Source organism: Phyllobates terribilis, unplaced genomic scaffold (genome assembly GCF_046119375.1).
Source record: "Phyllobates terribilis strain yellow unplaced genomic scaffold, ASM4611937v1 Scaffold_1__5_contigs__length_1240528914, whole genome shotgun sequence".
Classification (NCBI taxonomy): Eukaryota; Metazoa; Chordata; class Amphibia; order Anura; family Dendrobatidae; genus Phyllobates; species Phyllobates terribilis.
This window is the reverse complement of record NW_027362761.1, coordinates 1,094,577,067-1,094,603,339: the sequence shown is the minus strand read 5'-3', so window position 1 is coordinate 1,094,603,339 and position 26,273 is coordinate 1,094,577,067. Positions and strand designations below refer to the sequence as shown.

The 26,273-nt window shown below is 42.8% G+C and overlaps 1 protein-coding gene across 3 annotated transcripts in view; it reads left to right on the top strand.

The window, feature by feature from the left end:
• Nucleotides 1-26,273, top strand: part of N4BP2 (NEDD4 binding protein 2) — a 96,928-nt gene that overhangs the window by 53,408 nt on the left and 17,247 nt on the right. For 2 of the 3 annotated variants that reach the window (XM_073645794.1, XM_073645802.1), the window contains exons 7-12: nt 299-448; nt 11,803-13,727; nt 16,526-16,611; nt 23,093-23,135; nt 24,301-24,479; nt 24,601-24,713. In XM_073645794.1, the coding sequence (XP_073501895.1) occupies nt 299-448; nt 11,803-13,727; nt 16,526-16,611; nt 23,093-23,135; nt 24,301-24,479; nt 24,601-24,713 (2,496 nt within the window). Of the gene's footprint in view, nt 1-298; nt 449-11,802; nt 13,728-16,525; nt 16,612-18,203; nt 18,424-23,092; nt 23,136-24,300; nt 24,480-24,600; nt 24,714-26,273 lie in introns of those variants that run through there. The other variant, XM_073645808.1, reaches the window with a different exon arrangement.

The following is a 26,273-nucleotide window of genomic DNA, read 5'->3' as shown; positions in this document are numbered from 1 at the left end:
ATTTACAATTCCTGATCCTTATCTCTCCTGATCTTGGTCATGGGAGATTTAGGAGGCACCATACGCATCAAATAGTCATCTGGTCCCACTAAAATCGTCTGGTTTGGCTGTCTTTTATCAAATGTGTATGGGGCCTTTACTGTACAGATGTGGAATAGTAGATGAAGACAGCAGCGATAATTGTGCATTGCTGGATACCAGTTCAGTAAAATTTCACTTTAGGAATGATGCCACCTAAAATTGCTTACTTTAATACAGTGCATACCTGCTAATGTCAGTGTGATTATTTTATCTCCAGGCGTAACCATCATGGTGTGAAAAAAGAGAAAATTATAAAAATGTTAGAAAATTTTGAACGTGTGACTGTGAATTCTATGTTAAACCTATCGCATTCAAAGGCATCTAAAAATGCTGATAATTCCCAGGGAAAAATAAACAAAAGAAATGGGTAAGTTCACAATGTTTTTGGTATTACTAAATGCAAATCAACATTTTTCCACAGACACACCTAGGTTTTAGAGGAGGAAAATAGAAAAAAAATTGAAGCAAAAAATGTGGTCATGATGCCCTGTTATGGGGGAGGGGGTCTGCTGCTGACACTGGTATGGGGTAATGTGCCCTAATTCTGTTAATATCCTCCATCCTGGTATATATGGCCCACCCTTCCTGTTATAAGTGGCCCCCATCCTGGTATGCATGGCACGCCTGATCCCCATCCTGTTATGCATTGCCCCCCTCATCCTGGTATGCATGGCACCCCTTATCCGTCTTCCTGGTATGCATGGCACCCCTTATCCCTCTTCCTGGTATGCTTGCCACCCCCCATCCCATGCTGCACACAAAAAATAAACACTTCTACTCCCCTTTCTTCCCTGTGTTCCAGTACTGTGTCCTGCTCTGCTGCCAGCACTGATCTCACAGTGTGAGCCGCGCATGGCGGTGACTGAGATGCTGTGCCGGAAGAGTCACTGCTCCCCACGTCGGGACTGTGTGCACGAGGAGCAGTGACTGTTTATTATCCCTAATAGCGGAGTGGGTTTTAGTGAATATTCATAGACTTTAATAGCGGGCCCACTGACTGCCGGCCGCTGCAGGAGCTGTGCTGCGGGTACAGTGTGCGCGCTATTAAGGAAAATGAATATTCACTGCTCTCCACGCCCATGCGCTTGGTGAGCAGTGAATATCCATTTTCTTTAGTAGTGGGTACAGTGTAGGCTGCTGCAGGCGGTTCCTGCCTCCTGCGCTCGCTCCTCTGCCGCTCCCCCACCACCCACAGCCACCATATATAGTCCATATACATTCGGAAGACGCACCCCTCACTTTCCTCCAAAATTTTGGAGGAAAAAAGTACGTCTTGTAGTCCGAAAAATACGGTAAATCTTGGTACATATTGCCTTCCATTTATCAATATTGTATAGATATTCAATGGTCAGCAAACTATATATGAAACAATATTATTAGCAAATATAAAAAACATTTGACTATATCTTTTCAGAGAAATTTGCTTTTTTTTCTCCTTCCGCTTGCCTCCTGATTTTGATTTCTAATATCCATCTTGCTCAAGACAAAACAGACTACCAACTCACTCACTGAGGGTATCAGATTACAGTTGCGTATTAAAGTCTATGGAGAGTACTGAACTCCAGTACTGGATTCACAGCTACATTGCTCAGTATTGCTGTATGTTGTCCTCCTGCTGCTTTTGAACATGTGTTAAGTAGAGAGAAGGAATCCTTCATCTTTCTGTGAACTGTGTATAGGAGACTTTCTAGCAGCTGGTCTGCATCTGCTAGCTCGGAGTCAACTGAAAAATGAGAGAGGGAAGCCTAGAGAATAGTGCAGAATACAAGTCATATGCCAATGAGAAATGAGTGTTATCAGTCATGTACACCCACACACAATGGCTTATTATGAAAATTCACCTGGAATTACACATATGCTTTAAGTTAAAGGAGTGGTCAAAATGTTCTTTTATAAATATCTATTACTCTGTCGCCTCATTGGGGGACACAGGACCTTGGGTGTTATGCTGCTGTCCACTAGGAGGCGACACTATGCTTATCTGAAAAAGATTAAGCGTGGCTCCTCCTCTGCAGTATACACCCCCGGACGGCATCAGCCTACTCCAGTTTTTGCTTAGTGTCACAAGGAGGCACACCTCAGACCTTCACTCGTCCCTCGCTTCAGCGCGGGATTACAGATGAAGAAAAGAGGGTCTCTTAAGAGACCACCAGCATGGCTCCTTCCTCTGCCCCCTACTACGGGGTGCACAGTTGTAGTTGAGATGGCGTAGCCACCATGCTGCTCCTTCTCCGGCCCCTCGGGTCAGGCTCGAAATGGAGAACCCCCCTCCTTCCCCAATTCCCTCAGTCTTGGTCCGAAGTTGAGGCGAGGACAAAGCCCCCTGACAGGTGACAGCGGCACCCTCCCTAATCCCCCCCTGGGGGTATTAGGTTGAGACACCATCAGGTAGGGCCTGGACGGCAGCATCTGCAGCTCTCACCAGCCAGCACACTGCAGCCGAGAACCAGCAGCAATACAGGAACCCCAGTCTGTCTGCGGGACCCTGTAGGAGACGGGGGGAGTGCAGGCAGCCATGGCACACACAGGCACAGGCCTTCACAGGCCCTGCACCTGCGGCAGCTTTTCATCTTAAGCGCCTAAGGGGGACTCTTTTCAGAGACCCCCTTCCACTTATGTCCCCACCGCCATTCTGCCTTTCAATCCGGGGGGTCCGGTTCTGATCCGATCCCCCCCTGGACTACCGCGCTGGCCTGGAGCCCTTTTGGGCATAGAAAATAAATTTACACCGCGGCTTCGGCTAGGCCGCCGCCCATTTCCCCGCCCCCCGGATGACGATTTTTACTCACTGCGGTGTCACACGGGGCGGATCTAGGCTGCATGGCGGGCATCTCCATAGCAACTGCCGCCCTTGCAGCGTTCCGCCCCCCTTCTCCTTCATCTCTGCAAGCAGGAGAAGAGCTACGGTGGCCATATCAAGCTGCAGGACGCATACAGGCCAGCCAAGTCTCCGGGGAGGCACAGGACCAGGCTCTTTCAGCGCTGTTCACAGGGGCACATTGGTGGGGTAAGTTCACAGACTGAGTTACCTCAGCTGTGAATTTTATTACTCTGTATCCTCCTCTGCACAGTTAGCCCTTTTGCATAGCCACTCCAGGTGCACTATGCCGGGCTCAAAGTCTAAGAAAACCAGGCAGGACTGCTTTTACGCTTTCTGTACAGCCTGCAGTAATGCTCTTCCCAGCGGCAGCACATATCCGCATTGCAAGGATTGTACTCGGACTACTGTGCCAGAGTCCCAAGTAGCCCCTACCAACCCTTCAGTGTCTAATCCTACGCCGGAATGGGTCACTCAAATGTCACAATCTATGACACAGTCCATAGATAACATGACCTCCAAATTGCTTCAGGCTCTGCAAAGCCATACCTCGACTATGAATGCTACCCAACAAAGGGAAAGCCTGACTCAGTCACATACTGACCCAGGCACATCCATGTCAAGGTCAGAACGCAAGCGCACCCATAGGTCACGCTCATCTGCGTCATCCCATAGCACACGGTCATCCCTGTCTAGGGAGAGATACCGTAGTCACAGGTCATCTACACAGTCCCCTACCAGGGACAGACATGATATTTCTCCGCACCAATCTCCGTCCAGAGAAATTCCTCATTCTGGGTCACCTAGGACACACCTTAGTGATACACAGGAGTCAGAAGGCGTCTGCGATTCTGACTCAGACAAGGAAACTGATGGATCCCTAACTCCAATCCCACCTAGCAATGCAGCGCTAGTTGAGGACATAATCTCGTCCATACATCGGGTGCTGGACATCTCTGATCCGATCCCGGACGCACCAGAAGGAGCTCTGAAACCACCTAAGGTTTTCTTGGATCATCCAGAATTTAAATCTATCCTCGCAAAACAATTCTCACAGCCTCACAAGAAGCTTAACAATCGCAAGTTTCTGGAGGCCCGTTACCCCTTTCCAAGGGAAACCACCAAAGAATGGGCAGACCCACCAGCAGTGGACCCCCCAGTCTCCAGACTGGCAGCACAGACACTTCTTTCACTGCCAGATAGCTCAACCCTTAGGGATGCAGCAGACAGGCAGGTAGAAAGTATGGCTCGCTCAATTTGCGAAACCACAGGGGCCTCCCTAGCCCCCGCGTTCGCTTCAGTCTGGGCAGCCAAGGCCATACTGGCTTGGGCAAAAAATCTACAAACTGGCCTCCAAGCTTCTGCCCCTGAACTGTCGGACCAAGCAGTTCAGATAGCAGTTGTGGCAGATTACATGCTTCATGCAGCTCTGGATTCTGCAAGAGGTGCAGCGGGCGCAATATCACACGCCATCACAATTTGGCGTATCCTTTGGCTGCGTGAATGGAAAGCGGACTCAGCCTCAAAGAAGTCCCTCACACACCTTCCATACCTCAGCGGTCGACTTTTCGGTGAAAGCTTGGACACGATGATATCCAATGCCACAGGGGGTAAGAGTACCTCTCTTCCCCAACTGAAACCCAAGCGCAATTATAACAAGCGTAACCAAGCTCGATTCCGATCCTTTCGAAACTCTTCCGGCTGGTCCGTTTCATGACCACCACAAAATAACAGCCACTTCACACGCAGGGAAGACTCGAGGCCGACACAAAGGTCGGACAAATCCTGGCAGTCAAAGGCAGGCCACTCACAATCAAAAGGAGAAAAGTCTAAGAATTTCTCCTCATCATGACTCACGGACTCAGGAAGACACTCCACCTGTAGGAGGCCGACTTTTACTCTTTCATCAAGTCTGGCTACCTATTACAAAAGACAAGTGGGTCAGGGAACTAGTATCTTCAGGATACAAAATAGAGTTCACTTCCAACCCACCAAACAGACTCCTTATATCTGTTCCCCCAAAATCGCCAGTAAAAGCTCGCGCCTTCCACAAGCGGTCTCATTGCTTCTTCAAGCACGAGTCATAATACCTGTTCCCGCAGCCGAGCGCTTCCAGGGGTTCTACTCCAATCTTTTCGTAGTCCCCAAGAAAGGAGGAGGGGTACGCCCCATACTAGACCTAAAACAACTCAACAAATATGTACGAGTACGTCACTTCCGTATGGAGTCCCTCCGGTCAATCATTGCATCCATGGAAAAAGGAGAATATCTCGCCTCCATAGACATACAAGATGCATACCTGCATATACCGATTGCACCTGCCCATCAGAGATTTCTCAGGTTCGCAATCGACCAGGACCACTACCAGTTCGTGGCTCTCCCGTTCAGACTCGCCACGGCTCCCAGAGTGTTTACCAAAGTCATGGCAGCCACCATGCACGTTCTACACTCCAGAGGCATAGTAGTCTTTCCATACCTGGACGATCTTCTCGTCAAGGCTTCTACCTTCAAGGACTGCGAGCTCAGTGTCTCAATCACAATCGACACCCTGAGTCGCTTGGGTTGGTTAGTCAACCTACAAAAGTCATCACCAACCCCAAACCAGTCTCTGACATTCCTGGGAATGCTATTCAATACCTCCAAGGGCCTAGTGCTTCTCCCCAAAGACAAGGCACTGCCTCTCCGTCTAGGAGTTCGCACCCTTCTCAGCAAACCCCCTCGATCTCTCCGGTTTGCAATGAGAGTCCTTGTCAGGATGGTGGCGGCAATAGAAGTGGTTCCATTTGCCCAGCTTCACCTCAGACCTCTCCAACTAGACATTCTCAAGTCATGGGACAGGAAGTTCCAGCTGACGTCAACCAGGAAGTCCCTTCACTGGTGGCTCAACCGGACCTCTCTAACAAAAGGGAAATCTTTTCTCCCAGGTCAATGGAAGGTCCTGACCACCGACGCAAGCCTGACAGGTTGGGGTGCAGTACACCTACACCACAGAGCACAGGGCAAGTGGTCCCCAGCGGAAGCAACCTTGCCCATCAACATTCTGGAGATTCGTGCCATCCTCCTGGCGTTGAGAGCCTTCCATCACTTACTGGCAGCCTCTCACATCAGAGTACAATCGGACAATGCCACAGCCGTGGCATATGTCAATCACCAAGGGGGAACCCGCAGTGCCAGAGTGATGCGAGAGGTGACACGCATCCTTCACTGGGCGGAGAAAACGAGCTCCATTATCTCTGCGGTCCACATTCCGGGTGTAGACAACTGGGAAGCAGACTTTCTCAGCTGACAAGGAATAGACTCGGGAGAGTGGGCTCTCCATCCCGAAATCTTTCAACAGATCTGCCATCGTTGGGGCACTTCGGACGTGGACCTAATGGCGTCTCACCTCAATGCCAAAGTCTCCAACTTCATGGCCCGAACACGCGACCCGAGAGCTCTAGCGGCGGACGCCCTGCTTCAGGACTGGACCCAGTTCCAGCTCCTGTACATTTTTCCACCTCTCCCCCTGATCTCCAGAGTGGTGAGAAAGATCAAACAGGAGGGAGTTCCAACCATCCTAATCGCACCGGACTGGCCCAGGCGTACATGGTACGCCGACATCGTACGACTCACAGCAGACGTCCCTTGGCGTCTTCCCGACCGCCCGGATCTTCTGTCACAAGGCCCGTTCTACAACCAGAACTTAGAGGCCCTCAATTTGACGGCGTGGCCATTGAGACCTGGGTTCTAACCCAGGCAGGTTTTTCGCCAGACGTCATTAAAACCATGATCAGAGCACGAAAAACAACCTCTGCCAAGATTTACTACCGTACCTGGAAAACTTTCTTTACCTGGTGCGAATCTCGTAACCAGACCCCACTCCCTTATTCTCTACCCAGGGTACTCGGTTTTCTCCAATCGGGTCTGGAAGCCAGACTATCCCTGGCCTCCCTTAAGAGCCAGGTGTCAGCTCTTTCAGTGCTTTTTCAAAAATGCATTGCTCATAAATCGCAAGTAAGAACATTTCTCCAGGGGGTTTCCCGATTGGTTCCCCCCTACAGACGACCTCTAGAAGCGTAGGACCTCAACCTGGTGCTGACAGCATTACAGGAAACACCCTTTGAACCCCTTAGGGAAGTCCCACTCCGTCTTCTATCCCAGAAAGTGGTTTTCCTCGTGGCAATCACCTCGCTACGCAGGGTGTCTGAACTCACGGCACTCTCCTGCAGACAGCCTTTCCTGATTTTTTTCCAGGACAAGATAGTCCTTCGTACAGTTCCATCCTTCCTTCCGAAGGTTGTATCCAGCTGTCATCTCAATGAAGAAATTTCACTACCATCCCTCTGTCCGGTTCCGGTTCATAGAGTGGAAAAGACTTTGCATACGCTTGACCTTGTCAGGGCACTGCCTATCTATGTGTCTAGGACTACGCCCTTCCAGAAGTCTGATTCTCTTTTCCTTCTTCTGGAAGGCGGCCGCAAGGGTCTACCAGCTTCCAAAGCTACCCTTGCCAGGTGGATCAAATCCACCATACAAGAGGCCTACCGCCTCAAAAATTCGCCTATTCCAGCAGGTATTACGGCACATTCTACACGTGCGGTAGGGGCCTCCTGGGCCATTCGGCACCAGGCTTCGGCACAACAAGTGTGTAAGGCAGCCACTTGGACTAGCCTACACACGTTTACAAAACACTACAACGTTCATACCCAGTCCTCAGCAGACGCGAGCCTGGGCAGACGTGTTCTGCAGGTGGCGGTGCCCCAATTGTAGGGACCCGTCTACACAATATTCGTCCATTGCTTCCCACCCAGGGACTGCTTTGGGACGTCCCAAGGTCCTGTGTCCCCCAATGAGGCGACAGAGTAAAGGAGATTTTTGTGTACTCACCGTAAAATCTCTTTCTCTTAGCCTCTAATTGGGGGACACAGCACCCACCCTTTGCCCGTTCCGGGCTGTTAAGTTGAGTTCTCATATTGATTTTCCTTTGAGTTCTTACATAGTTGCCTTCTTATAGGCATGGTTATGTTATCTATGTTACGTTCCTCCTACTGCTTTTGCACAAAACTGGAGTAGGCTGATGCCGTCCGGGGGTGTATACTGCAGAGGAGGAGTCACGCTTAATCTTTTTCAGATAAGCATAGTGTCGCCTCCTAGTGGACAGCAGCATAACACCCAAGGTCCTGTGTCCCCCAATTAGAGGCTAAGAGAAAGAGATTTTACGGTGAGTACACAAAAATCTCCTTTTTTACACCCTAAACATTTTTGTAATTTTTGGTATTCTAAAATGTCCTACACTATCCAGCTAATCCCTAATTGTGTTTTTTTTTTTTATTCCACTTCCTGTGATGTTTTGTTTGAGGGGCGTCTCAAACGGGATATCACAGGAGGTTGGGGCTGGACTCACTTTTCTGCAGCGTCTATAACGCCTCCCGGAACAGGATGTCATCAGAGGATGGCGATGAAAAAAAAACTGTGCTGTGACTGCAGCGCCGCCCCCTTATGTCTTCTTCCTGGCGGGATGATGCATGCCGCAGGAAATGAGTGCAGCTCCAGCCTCCTGTGATGTTCCATTTTGGACTCCCCTCAAACAAAACGTCACAGGAAGTGAAGTTAAAAAAAAATAAAACACATTTAGGAATTAACTAGATAGAGAAGAGTGCAGGGTATTTTATAATGAATCTAATTACGAAAATGCTCGGGTAGCAAAAATTGATATCTGTAAAGGACATTTTGGGTATCGGACCACTTATCTATTGGTGAGATCAATTACTCTAATTTCGACAATCTCTTTTAGCAAAAAGGGTCACAAAAAGATGTATGAAAAGTTAGTCTGTTGTAACCTATAAGAGACCTGCCACCAAGTGTTCACTTTTTCTGCAGGCCTGCAACAGGTGAAATAAAGCGTAGTTTCAGCAGTGCAAAATCACATAGGTACGTCAGGGAATGCTGTAGATTCCCACGTTCCGACGTACATGAACATTTAAACCATCAAAGGACGAAATCGCACGGAGACAGTGTAGTTCAGACTAGCCGGCCTGGGAACAATCCGCCTTGGCCACACCCAGCAATCGCTGTGATTGATTTGTCTGTATCACAGACAGATCACACTGGAGCAGGCTGGTTTAACCTGCTTTTCTGACTCCACTCTTCTCAGTGATGTCACAGAGAATATCGGAGCCAGCTGTCGGCTAGTGCAGCAGGGTGTAGCCCTGTCAGCAGCAATCACAGCATCTAGATGGTAATCCCATTGGTGCCCTGTGATGGTTACCATTGCAAACCCAAGGCCAAGTAATGGCCCTATAGTCTGCTAGCTACAGCGGCCCAGTGGCTTGTTAGGCTCTGCTATAAGCAGGGTCCAACAGACCGACAGCTCTCATCACTGCAGTACTTGAATACTGCACTGTATTAGACCAACAATCAACATGTAAAATATTCAATTCCCTTCGTAGGACTAAGTAGAAAAAAAAATACCCAAAAATTCACTTAAAAATGTTTCGCTACTAATAAGGTTTTATCTAAAAATAAAAAGTATACATAACTGGCATCGCCATGTTCAGAACAACCCAAACTATAAAACTTACCCTGTATGGCGAACACCATTTAAGTAAAAAGCATAAAAAAATGTAGCTTTTTCATCATGCAAAAAAAATGGAGTAAAACATCAAAAAAAATCGTATGTAATAAAATAAAATGGTAAAACTGATAATGTCCTCGTCCCGTAAAAAAAGCAAGCCTTAATACACCTTTGTCAGGAGAAAAATAAGTTATAGCGCTCAGAATATGGTGAACAAAATTTTTTCTTATATAAATCCTGTATCACTGTAATTGTACTGACCAAAGAATAAAATCGGTCTTCTCAATTATACTGCATGGCGAGCTGCATTAAAAAATAAAATAAACAAAGGTCTCAGAATTGCTTTTATTTGTTCCTTCGGCCTCCCAAAACGCAATTCAGACGAAACCCCTGAAAGAGCCGTTCACTGTAATGAGGCAGATTGAGTCAATTTGGACTCTGTCTGGCCTCTGTTTTGGTGTTGTCCATCTTTTTAGTCATCTAGTTAGCATAAAAAATTGTGATTGGCCTCATTTTTGTGCACACCTATAAAGATGGAACTCCAGTGGAACAGAGGCTGGACAGAGTCCAAAGTTGCTCAGTCTGCCTCATTACAGTGAGTGCTTCTGTCTTCCTGGCCAGGGGAGGAAGCATAAGTCACTTATGATAAGTGAGTATACATATAATTGAGCAGAGGTTCACACCTGCTGCATTTTGAGGTAACCTTTTTCTCTGCCTGTTTTATCACAGGAGTGAGTGTTACTACCGCATCTCCAGCCCTCTGAGGGCATCATAAATCAAGCCAGTGGCGTGGGAGGTCCAGTAGCCACTCATCTTATATGTAAAAAAAACAAAAAATTTAAATTTGCTGCTAAACTTTTAACCCTTCTAACATCTTAACAAAATAAGTTTGTTGGAAATATGGTGCCGGTGTAAAGTAGACGTATGTGAAATATTATTTATTAAATATGTTTTTTAATATGATTTTCTGCTGTAAGAGCATACAAATTCACCAAATTTCATAAATGAATGCAAATGTTATTGACCTAAATTCACCACTAATAAGAAGTACAATGTGTCACGGAAAAAAATCTGTGGGATATTTAGAATCATTCCACAGTTATTACCACATAAATTGACAAGTCGGAATTGAGAAATGGGCTTGGTCGTTAAAAAGGACCTCTCCCTTGCTCCAAAAAATTGAGTTTTAATGCACAAAAAAATTTGTGAGCTCCTCTGATTCCTCTGCTCTTTTCGGTTTTGTGCTGCATCACTCCATTGCAGAGATATTAATATTTTGATTCTTTTGGAGCGCACTATGTGAAATCTCTGCTTGCAGTCCAGCTGGGCATTTCCTGGGCATGCACTTTCACCCACTCCCTCAAAGTGGCTGCCAATCACAGCTCGGTAGTGTGTAAAACTGCTCGATCAGCTGCCAAGAACTATGATTGGCAGCATTTGGGAAAGAGGAGTGAATGCCCGCCCCCAAAGAAGACTGGAATAAATGCCCAGTTGGACTGCAACACAGAGATTTCACATAGTGCACTTCAGAAGAAACAAATGTGAATATCCCTGCAGTGGAGCGACGCAGTGAAAAATGGAAAAGAGCGGCAAAGCAGGGGAGTTCAGGGTCTTTTAAATAGTATTTCATGGGTCATTCGGGCATCTGTTTTTCTCGTACGATAGCTATCCGTGTCTATGGGGTCGTTCACATGTTCGAATTTATTTATTTTTTCTCGAAAGACCATGTAAACTACACAAAAGCATGAAGACTTGTCCGATACTGATCCGATTGTCGGATCAAACTGGTCAATGGGTCCTTAAAAAAAAAATAAAAATCATACAGCACTCTGATTCCATATGTGTGCTGTTCATTTTACATATATTGTTTGGTAGGAGAAGCCTGAGGAACCGCCATCAGTTCAGTCTGACATCTGAGAAAAACTGATGAAACTCTGGCCATACTCTGGTGGTAAAAACTGACACTCTGCCCAAACTCTGATCAAAACACTGGTAAAACTCAAACCGTTGTGAATGAGAATAATCCCTGACATCTGAATGAGCTCTAACTCAACTTTTTTTTTTAGCAAGTGACCGGCCCTCTTCAAGCCAAAAGTGTCTTGGCCTTTAAGAAGTTAATCTATGCACAGATATACAGAGTTCTCCACAGAGACAGAGACTCTACATAGCTGCTTTCTTTCATGTAGAATAGATAATTATCTTGATAGTGGGACCCCCCCCTGTATTAAATCCCACAGCCACTCATTTACTTTTATGAATTACTTTGTTTTACTTCACCACAGTATTGTACTAATGTGTATTATGCATTTATTCTTGTAAGAAAAGTAAAATAATCTTGTTGTACTTACAGAGAACCTAGCGTCTTGCAACAAACGCTTAATGAAGAAGAGACTTCTTTTTCTAAATCTACTGAATCAGGAAACACGTCAGATATAGATAGTGTAGCTCAAGCCATGCAGAAGAGCGTTGAAGTGTCTAAAGACGGCCCAGAAGTTCTTCCTGATGTTGTAGAATCAAAGATAAAAAATCTGACAGCTGCAGAAAGTGACAACAGTATGGACTTAATTCAGATTGTCCACAATGATAGTGATCGTGTGGTGCAGAGTAATGAGGACTGTCCTATAGAGGCAGTTACAGATGATCAGGGCCCAGATATAGAGAGTGGGTCTTTCCTGACAGATGAAAGGCCAGAATTGCTCAGCTTTGTAGGAGACTGGCCTGTAGAGCAAACCATGAGTCAGAGGACCCCGCGGAGCAAAAAACCTAGAGCCAGATCGGAAAAACATATTCCTTGTGTGCAAGAAAATGATGAAGCCACGAATTCTGATCATGAACAAGTAGATAAGGTTATTGAACATGAACAAATAAATAATAGATCTAGTGAACAAAACCAGATAAAAGAAGCTGCTTCAAGAATGGAGTCTAATATTGACTCCTCCACTGTAGATTATAATGAAGAACATCTATTGGGATTGGGAAATGACTTGTGCTTCCCAGGCAAATCTGAGGACAAGTGTAGTAACAAGATGACTGATGATCAAGAGCAAGTAGCTGAACGTATTGATGGTGAAGATATGCAAAGCACAAATGAAGATATTAAAATAAAGAAACCCAGGCACAATTCTAGGCATTGCAGATTAGCACTAAGCTTCACAAACAAGTGTGCCATCTCCTCCAAACATGAGGAGTCTGATTGCTTCCAGCAGCCCAACGTTGGCCTATGTAAATGTACCCAAACAGAACCTCAAGATTTTGCAGTAGCATGGAGATTGGAGAGAAGAAATGTAGATGTTTCAGATTCTGCAAAAGTTATAACAGGAATAAGTAGTCGGTTCACATCCAAATCATTAGACGGAAGCTCAGATACGCAGGAGAATATACCATACAGAGTGGCACATCATAAAAGTACCTTTGTGGAGGAGGATGATATTATTAGTTTAGGAGATCAGGACAGGTTAGATATTCTTTGCAAACTCTTTCAGTCCCTTTCTTTTGACATACTGAAAGATTTGTTTGAGAGATGCAATAAAGATATAGTATGGACAACAAACTTGCTTCTTGATTCTGGAGAGAAAATCTATAAGGATGAGGAATGTGAAACCGCTGAAAGTGACGACTTAGAGTCGTGTTCGCAATCCGATGATAATTCTGTAATAATTGAGGAAAATTCTATTCTCGTCTCTGAAGAGGATTCTGAAAATGCGGAAACTGATTTTACTAATCGCAGTTTAAAAGAATATTCTCTTTTCGTAAATGCGTTGCCCCTTGTCGTCGCAGAAGAAATGAAAAATGGCAATGTTTTATCTTCTAATGAAATTAATTTCGGCCAACAGTGTAGGATTTCTGCAGAACTTCAAGAAGTCTTTGTGAACCATGAAACCATAACTGATACCATCTCCTCAGACCTAATGTGGCCTTCAGATTTAGAGGCTGACCATTCTAATATACTTAATTCATCTCTTAATATATTACAAAGCGGTGGCAAAGCGAAACCTATAAAAAAAGGCAACATGGAGGAAATTCATTTAGATCATGCAAATTTGTCCAAAAATTCTAATCTTCATCATTCTGAAATATTAGCAGATGAGAATAATGGAGAGCAAGAGTTTATAGAAGTCACAGCACCTGCCGAAGAGGAGCCGAAAATAAAAAATAACAGCAACTCTGGCTCACAATCTAAGGAATCCTTACAATTTGACTATTTGGAGTTGGCTTTGCCTCCAGAATTTGCATTTCAGCTCACTGAGTTATTTGGCCCAGTTGGAATTGATCCAGGTAATTATTGCGGAGCAGTGAAAACACATTCATACTAACATACTACATACCGTGCTATGCTAATACAAAAAAAATTAACGAGGAAGGGGGCATGTTTGGACTACCTCCAATCTAAAGGCCAACAAACAAATTAATGCATTGGAAAAGTTGACCTAAGCCACCGATTTCTATTTGAGCAGGTGATTATCTTGTCTGTATGGGGGGTCCCCTGACTTAGCCTAAAGCATGATGAATTCATTATAAGGACCAACTCTCTTGCTTCCCAGGTTAAAGACCTCTGCACTACTTACCTACCAGTGGTGTGTTTTCTTCTTCTTGTCTCTCAGCAGAGCCAAGCATTCATGCATTTGAGGGAGGTCGGGAGGAATAGCTTGTTTGCCCGACAGCTATCTAGGATTTATGGGCTCCTTAGCATTACCACCTATGCAGTACCCTCCACAGCCCACCCTTCCAGGATCACTGGTATAGGCGAACTGCCTACACTGGTGTTTGACGTAATCACATTTTGGAATGCCACATCCAGGGCATGTGCTAAGGCTGCGTGCCCACGATGCGTTTTTGCTGCGGAATTTCTTCTGCGGAAGCGCTTGAAAAGCGCTTGGTAATACGTGCTCCATGGCCCCCAATGACAATCCGCATGTTCTGTGCCCATGCTGCGCAATTTTCCGCAGCGGATTTTGTGCGGAAAAATCCGCAGCATGTCCATTATTTGTGCGTTTACACATGCGGAATTGCCATCTACAATGCATTAGAAAAACGCATGGCAAATCCGCATGTCAAAAACGCTTCAAAAGTGCGTGTTAAATTCCGCACGCGTTTTTACTGGCAAGGACATGCAGAAATGAAGCGGAAATTTTCCGCTTCATTTCTGCATCGTGGGCACATAGCCTAATTATGTATGACAGCATCTTAAAGGGAATATGTCAGCAGGTTTTTGTTATGTAATCTGAGAGCAGCGTGACGATAGGAGCAGAGACCCTGATTCCAGCAATGTGTCATTTACTAGGCTGAGTTTTGCTGTTTCAATAAAATCTGTGTTTTAGCAGCAGGAGATTATCACTACAGGACTAGGTGCCTCATGCATATTGGTCAACTGCTCTTTGTATTCCCGCCCCGATGACTGATTTACAGCTTTCTGCCTATGCACAGTGTACACAGAAAGCTGCCAATTGGTGGTGTGCGTGGGATTATACAGAGCTCATCATTCTTGGCACTGCTATATCTGCAGCAGTGAAAACAGTGTTTGTATTAAAATGACAGCATGCTGCCCAGTAAGTGACATATTGCTGGAATCAGGGTTTCAGCCCCTATATCAGGCTGCTCTCAGATTACATAATGTGCTGCTGGGCACATAAGCAAAACAGATGGCATTGCAAAATTTATTTTTTTCCTGAAATATTTCAGTAGCAAAATCTGATTCCAATCAATGAAATATATTAAGAAAAAAAAAGCATTATAGATAGTATATTGAATAGACTAACGTTTTTTTGGATACATTTTTTGAAGTCCACCATTCATTATTGATCAATAAAATAAATACCTATCTTGTAGCATCCGATGTGCAGTTGCTGAGAAATCGAGCTTTGAGTCCACATGCAAATTAGCCTAAAATGTAAGTGGAGGTATGGAGGACATGCACTTCCAAGCTAAATTGAATGTGGCTTTAATGCTCGATTTTCTAGTGCTGGCACGTTGGATTACCTTAAAATAGGTGTCCCTTTCATTGTTGCTTTACAACCTATACAGCCATAGTTTTGATTAGTAAAATGTTAGTGACAGGTTTGCTTTAAGTGGACCTTACACTGCTGAACCAATGCTCCCTCATGCTCATACTGATTAATGCCATTGGATAATTTCTTAGAAAACTTTTGAAGATTATTGTATTGTAAATGAAAGATGTTGAGTGAGTTTAGTGCTAACTTTATGATGTAAGATAAAACTAATGTAAACTTGATATTTGTTTAACATGGATATTAAAGAGTAACCGTCTTAAGTTTTATTTAATAAATCAGTGGTACACATGAAAATAAGCAACTTTGTAATATATATTTTCAGAGAAATTTGCTTCCCAGACTGATCTCTTACTCTCAATTCAGAGGGAAAATTGGTATTCAGTGAAGACAGACTCTTCCATTACTGAGATAAGAGATGACAGTTGGTGCTTTTAAAATTCTATGGAGAGGGGAGACCTTCTGCTGCAAGTTCTCCTGAAACAACCTTTGCAATTCTCCATAGAACTTCATGAGCACCAACTGTCATCTAATTGGAAAATTTGAGTTCACTGAAGACAGATTTGTCCAGAGTTGAGAATTTTGAGAATGAATGAACACCCCAGAGGAGAAAGAAGCGGATTTCTTTGCGTTTTTATGTTTTTTTTTTACTTTCATGTGTACTATTGATATATGAAATAAAAAAAATAATTAAAACAATTTTTACTCTTTTAAAAGGGAACCTTTCACCATGAAAATGCAGCCCAATGTGTAGCAATCATGTTATAGAGCAGATTGACATATAGTTGTGTGAGAATAGCTTCAGTATAATCTGTGTTTTCACCATTTACACCTCTGTTCTTTCTGCGGTTTTGAGTCCAGTTGGCGGTCTTATCAGTGACTGACAGCCATCTCTGTGTGCACACTTATACAAAGGAAGCTGTCAGTCACTGATAGGACGGCCCACTAGACTGAAAACCCCAGAAAGAGCAGATTTTCCTAAATCTGCTCTCACACATTTTCTTGGAGACAGACAAGTTCTCTTTGGCAGATTCAATGTATTTAATCAATTATTTTTTTTTTGGCCAGGATCATTAACTATTCAAGATTGTGTAGTACCAATTGGCCTGAAATTGGCCGAATCCATCCATAAGAAGTGGAAAGAATCAATATTGGTTAGTTAATATATTCAGTAAATTAAATCAATCCGTACATTCAAGCGCTTGTCCAGGACTTGGATATTGATGACCTATCCTATTGAAAAGGCATCAATATCGGATCGGTGAGAGCCTGACACCCAGCTGTTATTTAGATCTCGCTGCGGAGGGAACTAAACTGTTTATGGAGTCGGGACTCCACAGCTCCACACACTCTGGAGTGGCTGTTCTCGTGTACTACAGGTGCCGTATGCCAGCTCCATGCACTCTTAGGCTGTGTTTACTTGTCCAGTAATCATCAGGCAGAACCGATCCGGCAGCAATGCATTAACAAAAAAGCTGCAAACAGCTGATCGGTGGATTTGGACTCCCACTGCTTAGAGTGCAATTGTCTGCCCAGTCAAATAAAAAAATCAAGCCAGTTTAGCATCTCTTCTGCACGTCTATGAATTAATTGTTGTATACTGTTGAGGGATTTCAAGTTGTAGAGTATGATTCAGGTTATTGGGCAGGGAAGGGGACATTAGTCATCACCATGTAAAAAGAAGCAGATAAATCATCCACAAGGAGCAAAATCCCTTCTAGAATGTAATCCACACAAAGATTGTATTGCGCCTTTAAACCATTCACTATATGTGACGTATATTTATGTCATATGTCATCTCTCTGACTTTGATGCCGACTCCGATGTTGAGACCGTATCCTTCCCCACACGACTAATTTAATCAGCTGCCATGTGCCTTTAACACTTGCTGGTGGATCGGAGCTCTACCCGCGGCATTAACCAGTTAAATCTGACAGTGGTAAGGGTCATTCCACATCAAGTGGACCAGTTTTAAAAATCGTCCCCACTCAACCTTCTCCGATTTTGTTGAAAATTTATAAGGATGTACATGTATGTTTGAAAAGAGGTTCTGTAAATTTTTAGGGCCAGATCTCAAATACATTGGGCACTGTTGACCTTTCACTGGAGGTTCCACCAAGCCTGCGGCTTCAGCTAAGAGGATTTTGCAAACTTTGGCACATAGCCATTAGAGTTCTATACTGGCTATGATGCTGAAATTTGGCATACTAGCTCAACTTTTGCTGCTAAACACGATAAAATTATTACCGGCTATGACAAAACAATATTTCGGCCGCAGTTTTGTGTCAAAGTAGCTTGTAAAACGCGTCGCATAAAATTTATGCCAAACTTTGTCGATATATAACTGAAGACCAAAAACCAATAGTAACTGGTGCTTTGCCCTGTACACCAAACATCTAACTTAAAAAAAAAACAAATTTTACCTATTTTTAGGTCAAATTTCTCAAAAAGGGTACCCCTAAAATATATTAATTCTGATATCATTAGAAAGAGCACATTTTTCTCTACAAGGATCATTGTTTTGTTTTTTTTGGAGTCTCTCAGTTTAAGAAAAGAAAAATGCCACTGAACATGGTGTTATTTATGCACGTAATGCATTGATTTTGTTTGATTTTCAGATTCTTATCACGTTACAGAGTTGTATTGTTGCTAGCAATGTCTATTATAATCAAAAACCTATAAACCTTTTTATTTATGAAAAGTTATTGACTATTGTTACATTTTAATGCATATATTTATTTTTTAGCGATGGAGAATGAAATTGATGAAGAATCGGCCCAGTGCTCTATCGGCCTTGCGAACAATTCGAAGTGCCACCTTAAGACATTGACCCATAGCAAGGATGAGTTGAAATTGTTTACAAGCTTTGGATTGGATGAACAGAAATTGCTGCGTCGACGAGTGGGACTAAATTTTGACGAACATTCACAAATCTGTTTACACCATGAAGTTTCATTCTTGACCAAATATGAGCATTTGCAAAAATCGTGTTGCAATCCTTTTGGGAAGAAAGGTCATAACACCAAAAAGAATTTGCGAGCTATCAATTTGTTAGCAGCTGACCAGTTGAACGAATTTACAAAGAATGATGTGAAGCCTGGCCAGAAGATGTGTGCATCATGTCGAAAAGAATTTGCGAACAGGAAAAAATCAGCTAATCCAGTTTCCTCTGAATCAGATCCAGATGGAATGGAATGTTCTCCTGAAAGTCTAAATTCAAGCTTAACATCCATTGGCATCTCTCCTCTGAAATATCCACGGGTAAGCCAGCGGGATTAACTTGGATATGCAAGGAGAAAAGATAAGCCAGGTACAAAATGCATTTTCTAGCAAGATTGCTTCAATTGGAGGGCTTGAGCCGAAAGACATTGAGCAAACAAAAACAGCACAGTGCAAAATGTGTCTTGATTACAATCACCTTTTGGCAGATTTGAAGCAAAAGCTGCAGGTGTCCAGTCTGGCAGAAAAGGTCCAAATCTTGACATTGGCACCTAAAAGTTGGTCCATTAAGGCTATATCAGACGAATTCGGTGTCTCTGAACGAATGGTCAAACAAGCTCGAAAGCTTAAATGTGAACATGGGATCTTAGCCTTACCTAGAATCAAGTGTGGCAAGAAAGTTTCTGAGGAAGTGAAGAAAAAGGTGCAGGCATTTTTTGAGGATGATGAATTCAGTCGAATGTGCCCTGGTAAAAAAGACTATGTATCAGTGCGAATAGCAGGAGAAAAAAAGCAGATGCAAAAGCGACTATTACTGAGCAATATGAGGGAAATGTTTGTTGCCTATCGGGATCGGAATGACCCTGAAATTGGATTTTCCAAGTTTTGTGAGCTTTGGCCAAAGTGGTGCGTAACCGTTGGATCTGCTGGACACATTCCGTTTGTGTGTGTACCATTCACCAAAATGTCAAACTAATGCTTGCAGCATGCCCAATCAATGAGGACTACAAAGAGCTCATATGCAAAATGGTCTGTGGAATTGAATCCAAGGACTGTATGCTTGGCCGTTGTGATAAATGCCCGGGTCCTGAAGTTTTATAAGAATTTCTAGTCAATGTGTTTGTCAACAGTGACCCTGAAGATATTATTGAGTTCAAACAATGGATTCACACTGATCGAGACACGCTTGATACCAAACAACTGACTATAGAAGATTTCATTGAAGAATTGGTTTTGAAAATTTCTAAACTTTGTAGCCATCACTACATCGCCAAGCAGCAAAGTAGCTATTTGAAATCGTTGAAGGAAAATCTGAGACCTGGAGAGCTTGTGATCCTTATGGACTTTGCTGAAAATTACTCATTTATTGTTCAAGATGCCATTCAAGGTTTCCACTGGGAAAATAGTCAAGCCTACAGTACACCCATTTGTAATTTACTTCAAGGAGTTAAATGGTGAAGCTGCGCAGAACATCAGCTTGTGCATAATCAGTGATTGCTCACGACATGACACCGTTGCAGTCCACACTTTCTTAACAGTAATTGTGGAGTATCTCAAGACTCTCATCTATGGGATTAGTCATATCCACTACTTCAGCGATGGATCTGCAGCCCAGTACAAAAATTTCAAACATTTTCTCAACTTGTGCCACCACAATGCTGATTTCAATATCAGCGCTGAATGGAATTTTTTTGGCATCAGTCATGGAAAGTCGCCCTGTGATGGGATTGGAGGGACAGCAAAGAGGTTGGCAGCTCGTGCCAGTCTTCAACGCCCAGCTGAAAACCAAATACTGACCCCGGTGGATTTATTCAACTTTTGCAACGAGCAACTGCATGGAATCACATTTTTTGTTCCAAAAGAAAAAATTGACGAAATACGGGTAGTTCAAGAGGAAAGGTTCAAAGATGGACATACAATTGCTGGAACAAGAGAAAATCACCAGTTTGTGCCAATTGATGACAAAAAGATTCGCATTTCAAGGGTGTCAAATGACCCATCATCTTTCATTGCCCATATAGATAGATCTGTCAGATCAGAAATGCCTTTTGTGCCAATTGCAAACCTCCAGCCAGGGCAATACATTGCCTGCATTTACGATAGGAACTGGTGGATTGGAAATATTTCTGAAATTTCAGTCGACTACCATGATGCATTAATAAATTTTATGCATCCTCATGGACCAGCTAGCTTCTTTCACTGGCCTGTGAGAAATGATACATGCTGGATTCCCGAGCAGTCAATCATTGCAATAATTCCAGCACCAGCTGCAACAGCAATGGGCCGACAATACAGCTTCTCTGAACCGATTATGTTGCAAATTCAGCAATAATTCCAGACCACTTAGACTGAACATTATGGCTTGGGAACAAACAAAAGATACACAATATTAGGCTTGGGATCCTAGGCAAAGACACCCACCCTCAGGCTTCGAACCTGCGATAAAGAGACCGCCCGCGGCTGGCCTTGCACGCCTATCGGCCATGGCTCCTAGGCGATGGGGCTGCCAATTCTCGAAAGACAGCATTATTACAATTCTTATTAGGATTATAATACCAATTCTTAGGGAATTGGTTGTGGTATAACCACCATGGACCAACGCAAGGGTTTGAATAGTGCAGTTACCATTCATTGCTTATTAATAAATAACACCATGTTCAGTGGCATTTTTCTTTTCTTAAACTGAGAGACTCCAAAAAAAAAAACAATGATCCGTGTAGAGAAAAATGTGCTCTTTCTAATGATATCAGAATTAATATATTTTAGGGGTACCCTTTTTGAGAAATTTGACCTAAAAATAGGTAAAATTTGTTTTTTTTAAGTTTTTCATCATATGTGGGTGTGAATATTTCCACAAATACATATGGTTTGACCGTGATATTGCAGCAATGCAAAGTCATGTAGATGTTTGGTGTACAGGGCAAAGCACCAGTTACTATTGGTTTTTGGTCTTCAGTTATATATGGGCAAAGTTTGGCATAAATTTTATGCGACGCGTTTTACAAGCTACTTTGACACAAAATTGCGGCCGAAATATTGTTTTGTCATAGCCGGTAATAATTTTATCGTGTTTAGCAGCAAAAGTTGAGCTAGTATGCCAAATTTCAGCATTATAGCCAGTATAGAACTCTAATGGCTATGTGCCAAAGTTTACAAAATCCTCTTAGCTGAAGCCGCAGGCTTGGTGGAACCTCCAGTGAAAGGTCAACAGTGCCCAATGTATTTGAGATCTGGCCCTAAAAATTTACAGAACCTCTTTTCGAACATACATGTACATCCTTATAAATTTTCAGCAAAATCGGAGCAGGTCGAGTGGGGACCACTGGTCCACTTGACATGGAATGACTCGTAATTAACATGCGCCAGCCGAAGCATGTCACAAATCCCGCCCATCGGCTCCCTTGTCCCATGATTGGCGGGGCTCCGATGGGTTGTCATGACAAGTGGGGGTCTGCAGAAGACCCCCGTGCCTGTCATTATGATACTCTATGAATGCTGACTTGTGGCAGGCATTCATAGGAGATCGTCATTTCTGCTATACATAGCAGTGCTGAAGCCCTGCTATGTATAGCACGGACGATCACAGCTTCAGGTCTCCTAAGGGGACTATTGAATAAAGTTTAAAAAAAGTTTTTTGTAAAAATAAATCCACAAGTTCAAATCACCCCCCTTTTTGCCCCATTGAAAATAGAACCGTTAAAAAAAAAAAATACACCTGTTTGGTATTGCTGTATTCAGAAATGTCCGATCTATTAAAATATAAAGTAAATTAATGAGATCGGTAAACGGCTTAACGAGAAAAAAAAGTCAAAACACCAGCATTACCTTTTTTTTTTGGCTGCCGCAACATTGGAATAAAATTCAATAAGAGGTGATCAAAACATCGTATCTACCAGATCCTGAAAAATGAAACTGTGATGGGTCTCGGAAAATGGCAACAAATGCGAAAACTTTTGTATTTGTATATATAAAAAAAAAATTTCTGAAATTTTTTTTTCACCGCTTAAATAAAAAATAAGCTATACATGTTTGGTATCTGTGTACTCGTACTGACCTGGAGAATCATATTATCAGGTCAATTTTACCATATAGTGAACATGATAAATTACCCCAAAAAAACAATTATTATAATCTTTATATAGCGCCAACGTATTCCGCAGCGCTTTATAATTCAGAGGTTCATATACAACAGTCATAAGTAACGGTTAAAGATAATACAATAATTAAAGCAAAAATAATGACCCTGCTCGTAAGAGCTTACAATCTACAATGAGGTGGGGGTGACACAAAGTACAGGGGCTTCTTTACAATGATGGTCCAGCCATCTTGAGGAAATAGAGAAACTGCACTTTTTTTTTTTGCAATTTTACAGCACTTGGAATTTTTTCCCGTTTTCCAGTACGCTATATGGTAAAATCAATGGTGTCATTCAAAAATGCAACTTGTCCTGCAAAACACAAGCCCTCATACTTCTATATTGACGGAAAAATAAAAAAGTTATGACTCTTGGAGAAGGGGAGCAAAAAACAGAAAATGGCCATAGCGTGAAGGGGTTAAGCTACAAAACTTGTTAGCAGTTTCCTTTTAGCTTTTTGGTCCTCCCTGAATTTGACACAGGACACTTTTTTTTTTCTAAAGGACTCCAATTTGCAGTTATATTTTTAATCGTATTGTACCTTTTTTTTTCTCCCTCAGGAAAGACACCATCAAGAAGCGTTATCTTATCAGCTTATTGAATGTAAGTATATTTTATTGAATTACTGTAGCCTTCTAACATTCAACAGTGTCTTAGAGGTGTTCCAGGCATTTTTCAAATTTGGCAGTGCATAAGAACCTTTCTAGAATAGAGATATTGGTTACATAAGACTTGAATCTCTCACCAATCCGGCGCCATTGCTCCAATGGTTCCCTCACAAATGGAAGGGATGACGCTGTCCGTCAGATGCCTGGCGGCTGAGGCCACGGATTAGCTGTAGGGTCCTGTGACATGAAGAATGGAGGATCATCCTAACGGAAGTGATGTGTTCATCTGCATGAGATCTTATGGCTTACTACCTTAATGGTTTATTATATGCCGCAGTGAAAATATAATTTACGCAAATGTCAAAATACAAATCTTGCCACTTCCAAGACAATATATCAAACGGAGACAGTTGTCCCAGTTTTTATAAGGAAGGCATACAAAAATATTTTTTCTTATTAAAAATACATAATTTTATTAGATTAAAATTAGAAAATCTAAAAAGTGCAGGGGCTTTCACTTGGACAACCACCCAAACATAATAGACTTAATACAGAAACATGGAACATGGTCTGATCATACCACAGCTCCTGGGTAGGGGAGTATACAGATAGCACAGCACAGGATCACAGCTGATTCTTTCTGTGCGGTAAAACATTTTACTGCCTTCTTTTAAACAATATTTTACTTCAAAGAAAGAATGCATCTTTAAGAGAACCCATCACCTGGTCAAAAGTGGAGAGAGTTCTCTCGTTTTATTCCTGCTGTTCCCCTTAGTGTTTTTAAAATCCCCTATATGGTTTGTGAGATACAGGTCATTCTATTTAGTTCTATTTTCTATGCTCTTAACCAAGTAATCCTGTCAGCCACTCCTTGGTAAACACCATAAAAACTTGCACAAAATAAATGTCCCATATTTCTGAAACCAAATACTTGTAAATATCAATTTTAGAGAACCATTTTTAACTATCTGTGTTGTGTCGTTCCTCTGTTATTTCTCTTCGAAATGTTTGAATGAATGAGCAGAAAAGTACAACATAATGCAGAATTGTCAATCTATCTTTAAATTGCATTTATTGTATAATTTAGTTGCTGTCATGGCAAAGTATTTTTTTAATTGATGCAATCCATTTTAAGCACACTACTTTATTTTTTTCTGTAGACAGCTTACCTGATGACTCGGCCGACCTGGAAAATGTTTTGGAAACATCCGAGTCAGTTGTGTCACAGGGAGGCGCTGACCTGTTACCGTTCATGGATCAGTGGAACACAAGAGTAAAGAAGGTGTCATTACGTCAGATAATTGCAGAGGAAATGGCACTGCAGGCCCATGAAGACTCGGTACGGCTATATGGTGTCTAAATGTCTATTAAACATATGACTGCATTACAGTTTTATTGAAACCAAAAATGATTTGCATGAAAAAACTAATATTTTCAAAAATGTGCTTCTTTTTTTGTAGAAGAAGTCTTCATCAAGCAAAAACTGTGCTGTGAAAATGAAGGAGAAGCAAATCCTGGAATTGTTCCCTAACATTGAGCCACAACTACTATTGGATATCTTTGAGGAAAACAAGTAAGGAAGAAATGAAATTTTAGACCAACATATGTTTGCATATCCTCCTTGATCTTTGCAGTGGCTCTCTACTCCGGGTCCTCTCTTACACACGTATTAATAAGACGTAAGAAGGAGTTGTCTAAAACAACACATGAACTTTAAAATACTATTGCAATTTTTTTTTTTTTGGCCTTTTCATGACCGTTTTACCCATCTCTCGCCAAAATGGGCAGAGGCATGACACCAAAGCTTGTCTAATTCATGATGAACTGTGTCGTTCCTTACTCCAAATATTTTACTCCAGTCCTGGACTGGAGTAAGATTTGTGGCCAGGTACACAGAGGTGCATTCCACTTTTCAGACGCTTCTGATTTCTTTATGAGGCATGCACCTCTTTATGAATCAGGAGTGTCTGACTCTACCTCGCCCCCTCATCAAGAACAGCGTGAACATCGCTGGTCGTGATGAATGGGGGCCATAGTGTTTGCATTGATGGTACATTTGACAGGTTTTGTTCATGGTTGTCTGGTATACCACACTTATTAGGATGGCTGCATGATACCTGCTGGTTATGCGAAAACCTGCCAACACCTGATAAGGCCATTTGCTCAACCTCCGCTTTCCATGTCCCAGTACAGAGATGAGCGCCTGGAAATAGCCCCTTTAATCTATGATTGATACATCAAACATCAAAGTTATGTCCCATATTGTGATATATCCATTGATGATTTCATGGGACTGACACTGTACATAGTCTAGTAGTTAAACCTTTTTGCAATGTACAAGTGGCCTTTCTGATGTAACTGCATATTAGTGATTTACTTAAAATAATGCACACAGTGACCGGTTGCTAGTGAGCCGCAAGCAATAAAGTATACATACCTCAAAATGATAAATATAGAAAATACAACTTGCAAAGTTATGAATCTTTCTGATCTCTATTACCTTAATTTGATTCCTTTTCTCCCAAACTCCATGCTGTAAGTGTTTTAACTGCCTTGCTCCCGCTCTTAATCCTTGTTCACACGTTGCAGCTGCGTTACATTAGTTGCCCTAGTTAAGAGAGAACTGTAAAGTTTTTTTGCCGTCATTTTGGAAAATTGCGACCAAAAGGGATGTTTTTACAGTAGTTGCGCAAAAAAAAAGCATAACAGCCGAAAAGCTTGAAGCCAGTCTTAGAATAGGTGATTTGAGCTGCAGCTGTACCAAAAATCCGCACTCCAGTGTGCGCTTATCTGCTCCCTCCCCCCATGCTCTGACTACGAGAGAGCTTGTGAACGGTGGGGATGGAGCAGAGGTGCGCACGCTGTCGCGTGGATGTTTTTGAACAGCAGCGGATTCAGCTCTGCTACTTCAACTGCATGGACATCGCAGTGGAAGCTGCACTTTTAGCATGGATTTTGCGAGATAAGGAAGCAAAATAAGGTAATGGATAAAGCTTCATAACTTTTCAAAGTCTGATCAATGATTAACCCTCAACTGGTGAGGTGGGGTTTGCCACACCCCAGGGAACTTTTGTTCGGCTGCCATTCATTGAAAAATGCTGGTATGAGGATACGTGTCTCACTAGCTTCCATC